The sequence below is a fragment of the Olea europaea genome, chromosome 20 (assembly GCF_002742605.1).
Source record: "Olea europaea var. sylvestris chromosome 20, O_europaea_v1, whole genome shotgun sequence".
Classification (NCBI taxonomy): domain Eukaryota; kingdom Viridiplantae; phylum Streptophyta; class Magnoliopsida; order Lamiales; family Oleaceae; genus Olea; species Olea europaea.
This window is the reverse complement of record NC_036256.1, coordinates 3,012,425-3,022,641: the sequence shown is the minus strand read 5'-3', so window position 1 is coordinate 3,022,641 and position 10,217 is coordinate 3,012,425. Positions and strand designations below refer to the sequence as shown.

Below are 10,217 nucleotides of genomic sequence, written 5' to 3'. Positions count from 1 at the left end.
GGGTGGAGATGAAGAGACAGAATATGAGCAGCCACATTCTGCCTAGTAAATGGAATTAAATAGCTCAAAGTTTTGGGGAAAGAGGTGGAAATATCAAGAGAAAATGTGCAAGATTTTTACCACAAAGCAGTTAAATGCTTGAAGGATTGGCGATTAAAAGACAAACGTCAAATAAATGCACAAGAAGTTAACATAGATGTTCATTAATGACGTACAAGATTACAAAGGGAAAGTCAAATGCGAAATTACAAAAAAAAAGTTAAGGCATTATATATCTTAATTACAATTCGCCCCATACCGAATGAATTCTTTCCCTAAGTTTTCCCCAGTCCTCGTTCTGCCGAGAGGAAGTGATGTTCAATTCGTCCACAACGTCATCATCAATTTCCAACTTCTTGTACTGCTCGACCAAAGACTTAGTTCGCTCAATTTCTTGGGAGGCATTACGCTTTTTAGCAGCCATTCTCGCCTTGCAGTTGTCCATTTTGGCTTGAAGTTCCTTCATCTGAGCAGCCAAACTAGCCATCAAAGAGTCTTCAATCATGACTTCGGAAGAGATTTCTTTCAACTTGTCCTTAGCTTTGTTGATCTCCTGATGCAAAGACTCTTTTTCAGATATGGCGCGAAGATATTGAGTAATTTTGGCCTTCAGTTCAACATTCTTGGCCAGCAAGGAGAGGATCTCGGAATGGATAACTTTCAACATCGCTTTAAAATCAGCAGAAAGATTGAGCGACGGAAGTGTCAGTGCTTGCTCCAACTTCGCATTCAAATGTTCAAGCTTATCCTTATATTTGGCAGCACTAGCCTTACCAATGTCCATATCCATGAAGGACACGTACTCAAATATCGATTGCTTGAGGAACTTCATATCTTCCTCTGAAGAAGTAGCAGGACGACCAGCTGGAGCAGGACGAGATGTCTTGACTTGTCCCCAGGAAGCGAACAAGTCTTGGATGGAACACACAATTTTATCAGCATCCTGCAAAGAAAATTGCCAATATTAAAGATTCTCACTACAACGAACAAGATGGAAATAAAAGTGAAGCAAAGATTACCTTATCAATAATCTTGGAAGATGGCATATCCTCAGCCAAGTCTGCCACCTATGGCTCCACCATTCGTGAGAACTTCCCCTTGTTTGAGCGAGAAGATGTTGCCACAACGGGCAAACTCATAGGAGCATCTGCAGAACTCAAAAGCAACAAATCAGAAACCAATAGCACAAGCAAAGGCAAAGCATCAAAAAACTGAATTACCTTCTGTTTCAATGTTTGGGGGGTTGACGCCCTAAGAAGAAGGTGGCTCATCCATTGGTTGTGATGAGGATTCTGGGATTGAAGATGTCTCTTTAAGCGTAGTCCCTTCATCAACTGCTTTGGATGAAGCAACCTGAGCAGAGGATGATGGAGCAGGAGCTGCCGACACCAAAGCCTTCAAAGGAGAGGCTGAACTTTTCTGAGAAGTCCAAATAAACCATCAGCACACAGAAAAGTTTCAAATATGGAAAAGTATGATTGTGAGTAAACCAATTTAATTACCTTCCTCCTGATGATAAGAGGGGTATCATCATCATCATCAACATCATCCTCCAGAATGGGAGATGCTGAGACTGGCCGTTTGCGGGTCGGAGCACTTTTGGCTGCAGTGGGTTTGGCAGGGAAAGAAGAAGATGGACGAGCAAACTGTTTAGCTCGACGAGGAGGAGAAGGACTCCGGATGGACAAAGGGGTGACTAAAACAGGAGGAGGGGAAGAAATGCTTGGCTGGTCCAGTGAATGAAAGGCACGATTGGCATCAGTCGCGAACAATCCGCGCTTCACTGACGGCCAGAGCTGTTCAAAAAGGGGATGGATGACACAGCTAGAATTGAAGGGGGCTAATGAAAAATGGCTTGTCAAAAGAAGATTGCGAGCATTTATAACCTCTGCCTCCGCCTTATTAATAATATAGAAGCGGTCTATCAAGTTCCTTGAATAGCAAGGAGGAACAGGCCAGGTTTGGCCGAAACCAAGTTGACGAGCAAAAAATTGGGGAACATATATTTCTACCTCAGCCTTGGCATTGGTCCCAGTCAAAATATCATGAAATAACTCCCTCCCGATTAAAAACTGGATCCAAATGAGCAGAGAGGTGCTCGCACTGTCTATAGTGGAGGGAGGATGCACATAGTCTGGAGTTAAAAATGGAGGAAAAGGAAAAAAAAGGAAGGGATTGAATCCAAAGAATAAAAGAATGAAAAAATGTCCCTTCTAGATATATTTACAGGAGCCAGGGGCTCAATGGCTAGCCCATAGCAGCTAGCAGAAGGACGAGAAAATGATGGAGCACCAAATGATGGAAATAGGATCTCAACCACATTTGAGTGAATCAAAGAGGTCCACTGCCAGTGGGAGATGCGCTATTCTTCAATTGAGATTGAAGAGAAGCCATGCCTCTATAGAGAGCAGCCAAAAAGAAAGAACATAAATTCAGAGGTCTACCACGCGCCAATTCGTGCGCTATGGGTAAATAGTTTAGGGAGGGCTTTATACTTGGCACACACAAAACATATTTACAAAGCTAAACCAGAAGAAAGGCCACTCGCTTAGTATGGAAAGGCTCAGCGCTCGAATGGTTATGAAGGGTTTGCAGGCTTGAATAAGACTCGGTGAGGTTTTTACCAAACTTTTGGGCGCCACAAGAAACCAAGATACCAGGAAAAATGGTATCGCCCAAAGGTAGCAGATTCACTAGGGCCCCGACATCCCTTAAAGTAATAGATAAGGGGCCAAGAGGGAAAGCAAATGTATTATACTCAGAAGACCAAAAACTTAAAGCGATCGAAAAAAGTGCTGAATCAAAAGTAGGGGGTTGAAGAGAGATTTTTAACAAATCAAAAATCCTAGCATTATCAAAAAGTGTCTTAGTAGGACCATGGTCCACAAGGCGAGCATGTCACCTATGGAAAACTACGTCAGATTTGGGTCAAGTGCGAATACCTCTTTCGCGAAGTGGCCCCAGCGGCAGAGAGTTTAGAAATGGAGGGCCTTGAGTACAAGGAAACAGCTGGCCCACCGCCGCTTGTTCGACTGCTTCTGCATTGTTGAAGAAAGGACCTAACTAGAACTCATTGAGTTCGACATTGGCGGGTGCGAGAAAGTTCGGAGTTATATATGGACGATTAAGGAGTTTCTGAAAGTCTTCAAAACTAAAGGAGTCACCAGATTGAGATTGTGAAGTAGCCATTAGGGATGAAATGGAATTTTTCAGAGTTACGTAGCAGGGAAGCAAAAAGATGAACAGTAAAATTGTGAGAGAGAAGCGCGAAAAAGTGAGGCATGATTTAATGGTACAGTGAAATGGCGTATTTGGGGGTTATAAGGGTTTGCAAAACGTCGCACCTTTTCAAAGCTATGGAAGAAAACAATGATTGAAATTCTTGGAAATTTTGAATGTTGCTGGAAACACAAAAGTGAATATGGCAAAATTTAATAATTGGTATTAATTCTGCCATATTGGGGGGTAATTGTTGACACATAAAAATTCAACCCAAATCGAATGGCCCAAGGAATGAAGCCCAATTGGAGGATCCCCAAATCAGATAGCCCAAAGAACGAAGCCCAATCAGACAATTCAGGATGAAGGCCCAAATAGGGATGCCCATGAACGCGGTAACACCATCGCCCAAGCTTGCAAGTCACCCAGGATCTGAGCGAATGGAATGCCATGCAGTCGCCCAGAGCTGCTACTCTATTCTCGCCCAAACCTTCGAGTCGCTCAAGGTCTTAGCAAACATGAAGTGTTATGATTATCAAGAAGCGCAGTTATCAAAGCAGTTATTAAGCAGCCCTATCACGTTCCACGATTCAAGGAATTCAATTGAAGACGGTTGAACGACAGAGAGTAATCGCAACAGTTAGAAAATGCAGTTCCATGACAAGTTGGCCATTACGATGAAAGTGGGCAGTTATAGAACGATCAAGCAGTTTTTAGGCGGTTGATCACAAAGAGATCATCCAGGGAGTATAAGAGGAAGAAAAGACATAGAGCAAGAAGACCGAATCAAAAACTCTCGAATAGAGAACATGTAATTTTAAATTTCTTAATTTAGATTTAAACACTTCTTTCAGTAACTCGTGTGCTTGCGCCCCTTGGAGGCATTCTGTTTTTACTTTCCGATTGTAAAGTCATCGCCAATAAAGAATACCCCTTTTTGGGACTGTCTCAAGAGATTTGTCCCTTACACGATCGTCTGATCCCTTTTTAATTGTTAGCGACTAACCCGCGCGAAACAGTATCAAACACGTAAGATAAACGATGTCGTTTCTTTCTCTAAAAAAAAAAAGTACAATGAGATAAAATGGAAGAATCTACTGCTCTTTCTATAATAGTGAAATATTGCCTTTTTTATATAGTAGTGATATACACATAATCTTTCATCACTCTACAATCAAATATTAAAATGGACAAAGCCATTAAAAAAAATTATGAATAAATGGAAATGGGCCGGGATTGAATTGGATCAAGTTGTTCTCTCTCCGCCCACCCTACAGTTTAAAGGTTCAGATGCTTGCGTCAACATTGTAAAAACAAAATGGATAAATCCCATTGATCGAGCTCGGGGACATGGTTGAAAAAACAAGACTACTGTGGCAATTAATGATTGGAGGTGATAGTTTTTTGTTTTTTTTTTCCCAAAGTGTTCAATCCTGAATCACACGTGTCGAGTCTTTTTTCAGTCTATTTTTTAACATGTTCCTGCAGCATGGTTGAAACAAAATAGGATCTCCAGCTACCTACAGTTTTAAAGTAATTTCAGTAACATTTTTTATAACATCTACAACTTTTCAATCGTAAATTTCATCCATTTTTATTAAAAGATTTATTGAAAATCTGATTTTAATCCTACCAAACAAGGGTTTAATGTTTAGCCGATTTTATTGATTAAAAACAATTTGCCCTTGTTTGGGCTCCATTTTAATGAGGTTCTAATCGAAATAAATTTTGAAAAAAATATTTTTGATTTAATGGAGTCCAAACAAGGGTATTATTTAGTTTTAAAAAGTAAGTTTTTTTACTCAATATTTTGTAATTAGTCTGTTCTGTTAATTGTGACCATAGAGAGTTTTTGTTGCATATTTTCATGTAGTATTTCTATCTCATATTTCTTTGTCATGAATTTTTTTCACTTGATATTATTGCATTACCCAGCGCTAGCTCGCCCCATTTCTTAAGCTCCTGTTTAAGTTTCATTATTTGAAAAATTATTTATTTTCCTAAACTTATTTTAAATAATTTTACAGGTAAATCAAAAACTATTTTTCTATATTTTAATTACACACTATCCAAAAAATCACTATATAAAATCTAATCTTCAAAAAAATGGGGATCAAAATTCATATTTTTTCTCTTTTATAATCATAAATTTTACTGGACTCACGACTTTTATCGACCATACATTTAATCAATTTTATTGACTTAAATTATTTGTATTATATTCAATATTTTAGTTAATGACATCTAAAAATATATATTAATTGTAAATGAGAGAAAATGATAAATGATTTTTGAAAAAAGTAAAATAAAAGAGTTTGTTGAAGTGTATTAAAAAAATATGCTCTTTAAATTTAAAAATACTATTTATAGTTATTATGATGCTCTTTAAAACAAAATAATATCTTGGAGTTGCTCAAAACTATATGGCACATGGAGTATCATTCAAAAGTGCCTTATTAAACTTTGCTCATGTTTGACAAATCTTTTTGAGATTAAATGCTGATGAAACAAATGAAATGCGTTATTAAAAATGAAGTTTGATAGCTTAAAATCCAAAAAAATAAAAAAACAAAACAAACTTTAACAAGCAAAAGCTTTGCAACGCCAACTTTTTATTTTTATTATTATTATTATTTTTTTTCTATAACAAAGTTGATGTCTAATTCCGAATGGGCGGTTCTCATCTTTTTTACTTTTTAACTTCAATTCTAATAGTATTTACAATAAACTCAGAATGTTCGTTGAGCCATACATTATGAAGGGAATGGGGCAAGCCTAGTTTCATTGAAATCTGAGCTACGCCATTCGCTTGTCTTCAAATGATAGAGAATTGAAGATCTATAAAGTAAGACGATATAATCAACTCAATTGCTCAAATCACGTGCTTTGGATTCTCAATTATTTCGTTTCATTTCCATAAAATGAGTTCAAATATTTCAATATACCACTGGTCAAAACATATGAGCAAGTAAATTATTTATGTATAGTTTGATTGCGTAATTGCAAATTAAGAACAGAAAGAGTAATAAATAAATAAATAAAATACTAACAATCTCAAAGTATTTATTCCTGAGAGTTAACAAGTTTTCACGAAAAATAGCAGCAGAGATCCCCAAACTTTGACCATCTCAGTTCACAATCTTTAAAATATAACATTTGCATCTCCAATCTTTCATAGTAGTAAATTAGGTCCCCGTTGGACAATTTTACTACTATCTTTAAATAATGAGCTAATTTATTTTATTTTATTTTATTTTTTGTTTAAAAGATAGCATTACCGTTCTTTTTTCGATAAACAACAATATGAATGAAAAACTAGATTGATAAAAATAGAAAGTGGAAGTCTTCATCTTCTCCATTCTAACCCAACTTGACTTACCTTTTTTCCAAATCTAAACAACCACAACTATCACCAGTTAGCCAATCAATTTGAAATAGATTCGAGGAGAACGAGAATTTTTTTACTTGCTTTTCTTTTTATGATTCTTCTTTTTGCATTTAAAATTCGTTGAGATAAGGCTTAAACCATCAATAGTAATACGAGTAATTATATTTACACGATACATTTTATTTGCATCACATTTTCATCGAACTTAAGATTCTCAATCTCTGTTAATTGTAAAACAAATCATCCAAATTTTGACATATTCTTATAATCAATATTTCCTTAATTAGCTAATCTTGTCTCCAATAAAGTTTAGTCCAAAAATTCCTTTGAGATGGTATAAAACAACTTATTTGGCAGGTATAAAGTGCAATTATTTTTTTCTTATTTCAAACATATAAAAGGAATATTTTGACAGAAACGAGTTAATCTTGCTCGAAATGATGACTTTCACCGCGTTAAGGTAACACTCTGCCACTAAGATATATCCCTTTTCTACTCCCATCGAGAAATAGAATTGACTAATCCTAAGTTAAAGGGTCAAGAAATTCAACGCCACTATCATAAAAAATAAAATAGTTTAATTAATGAAAGGTTGAAAAAAAAAATATGATGCAAAGTTGAGGAACTTAAGTGTAATTTAAATGTGATGTAAAAAATAAAAACTATAGTGCGAATTCAATTACCCAAAATTTTAACTTATTAAACTGATAAGGGTAAAATTGTCCAATATCCACCTAAGTACTACTAAAATGAAAGTGAGGACGAATAAACTCCATTTATAACATTGACCAAGGTGAAACACTTATCAAATATGAGGACCTTTTCTGAAATTTTCCCTTTTCAACTATTTAGAACATTTTAAAGTGGCACTAAGACCATGTTTGATAGTCATGAATTCTATGGAAAATGGAATTTGATTTCCACCCTAAACTAAAAATGACGTTTGATAGTTTTTTTCTAGAAAATTCATTTTCCAAGTTTGATGTCACCTAAGCCATTTTTCCAGCAAATTGATGAAAATGAATTCATTTTTGATTTTAGGTTGCTGGCTGATTTATTATTTTTTTTTTTTTTTGCAACGAAAACAAACTCTGTCTCTAATTATTTTTTTAAAATTCTTTTAATTGACAATTTTCATATAAAACAAAGTCAAACGAACGCCAAAAGATATATGATTTTCTTGAATTATTATTAGGGAAAATTGCAACAGCGGTACCAAACCTTTCGTTTATTAGCAAAATTTGCCCAAATCTTCATTTTGTACCAGCGAAGATCCCAAACCTTTCATATATATGCAGCCGAAATCCAAATGGATGGAATCCATCCATTTCACCATTAGTTGACCAAAGAACTGACTTTGACTCCAATTTTGACCATATTAGTAAGGGTAAAATAGTAACTTGCATATTATTCCATTAATTAAATAAGTTAAATAGATACAATATAAATAAATAAAAAATGAAAGAAAGAAAATGTGGGCATCATCTTCTCCCAACCGCCCTTCCCCCCACCAACAATCTAAATTGCAACAGGCCACCATCCCCCACTCCAACCTTCTTTTTCCAACTCAACACCACACCTCCAATCTCGCTTCCACCTCCACCTCCATCCCACCCAAAAGAAATCAAACACAATAATGATAACCAAAGAAAAACTTGAACAAATAGGAATTGCAAAGCATTTCATAAACTATCACAAAATTCTTGGACGAAAAAACGAATTTAAGAAAAACCCATCAATCAAAACCAATAAACGAACACATATGTTAATAGGAAGTCACAAGCAAGAAATTGAACTTGAATTAACCGTACAGAGACGAAGAGAGAAAGAGGGAGAGACCCGTAGTGGCTTGTTTGGAGATTTGTTCACCCATTTGAATGACCTCATTCCAGCTAACCTTTTTAAGAGAAGCTGGAGTTTGATCCAAGATCTGCAAAGTAGCACAAAAAAATTGCTAGGAGAATTGATAACAGGTTCATTTTCGGGACGATGGTTTCGGATGGGGTGGGGTGATTGAAGAAGACAACCCATTTTTTTAATTTTTTTTCTTAGATTTTTTATTTTTTATTTTTTGATTTTTTCTTTATTTTTTTATTTTTTTCAATTTATTTAATATAGTAATTATCAAGTTACCATTTTTTCCTTTCCAATTTAGTCAAAATAGGTTAACATTTACTTTTCGTGGTCAATTAACGGTCAAATGGACGGTTTCCATCCATTTGGACTTCGACTGCATATTTATGAAAGGTTTGGGACCTTCGTTGGCACAAAATGAAAGTTTGGGCAAAGTCTATTAATAAACGAAAGGTTTGATACTTCGGCTGCAATTTTCCCTAATTATTATTATTATTATTATTATTATTATTATTATTATTATTATTATTATTATTATTATTATTATTATTATTATTATTTTTGGCAATGAAAACAAATTTTATTCTCCATACCAATAAAATTTTTCTCTGAACTGTCCCGAAACCACATTTCTCGAAGCCGCATCCCCAGCGCCCGTTGAGATCATGTTTTGCCTTTCTTATCGAGCAAATTTTATATATTTAATTAACAATTTTTATGTAAAACAAAGCTAAACGAATATCAAAAAATACTTTTATTTTAATATTTTCACGTAAAAATTTATATCAATCAAAAATAATAATTGACAATTCTCAATAAAATTATTTCTAAACAATTCAATTTGGTAGAATTCATTTTTTTTTTTTTCCATTCAAGTTTTGTCTTTACAATGAATTGGGCCCTAAAATAACGTTGTGCCTTAAAATCCCTACTGCAATTCGTTGGCTTACCAGCTGCGTAAAATTCAAGCATCCTCTCTCTCTCTCTCTCTCTCTCTCTCTCTCTCTCTCTGTGATAAACACCAGCCCCCAGCCCCACGGCGAAAGGTCCGAAAAACAATGGCGACGGCCACCGTACCAAAAGTCGAAAACCCGAAAAACGCCGTAACTCAAACCGCTGCTCCCAATTCAACGCCTAGCACAACTGAAGATCCCCACTGTTCCGCCGCCCCCATCGCGTCACCAACTCATGGTGGCGGCGGAGGCGATAATCCGAGGGAGGAAAACCCGAAGACAGGAGCGGCAGCGAAGAATACAGACAGCAGCACGGAAGGAGCTGTAACTGATATTCAGAAGAAGTTGAAGCGAGCTGAGCGCTTCGGAATGCCTGTCCAGCTTTCTGAGCAAGAGAAGCGCAATACTCGAGCCGAGAGGTATTTTTTCCTTACTTTGTACTGTTTTCAGATTCATATCGTGCAGTTAATTTCAGGAGTGGTTGTTAGGGTTTTAGCGATGGTTCTAAAGAATACTGCTTAGCCATCTTGTTTTTGGTTTTACTTTACTAGTTTTTGGGTATAATGTGCACGAGTGATGCATGTTTCATTGAAAATAAATCCGGAGAAGATCCTATTATTGGTCCGGAATTTGATTTATATGCTTTTGTAATGAGATAAGAGTTTAAGCGTGAATGGGGAATTTTTTTATATCATGTTCAGTCTTCTTCCTCCCCCCCCCCCCCCCCCCCCCCCCCCTTTTTTCGTTTTGGGGGGGGGGAGAAA

General features: G+C 36.1%; 1 protein-coding gene across 2 annotated transcripts in view; it reads left to right on the top strand.

Moving 5' to 3' along the window:
* Window positions 1-9,469: 9,469 nt before the first annotated feature.
* LOC111369417 (protein MODIFIER OF SNC1 11-like) overlaps window positions 9,470-10,217 on the top strand; it is a 3,344-nt gene continuing 2,596 nt past the window's right edge. Inside the window, exon 1 of one of the 2 annotated variants that reach the window (XR_002698126.1) lies at window positions 9,470-9,872. Coding sequence is in view for 1 of the 2 variants with exons in the window: in XM_022990928.1 (XP_022846696.1) it covers window positions 9,559-9,872 (314 nt within the window). In the remaining variant the exon portion in view is untranslated. The remainder of the gene's footprint in view (window positions 9,873-10,217) is intronic. The other variant, XM_022990928.1, reaches the window with a different exon arrangement.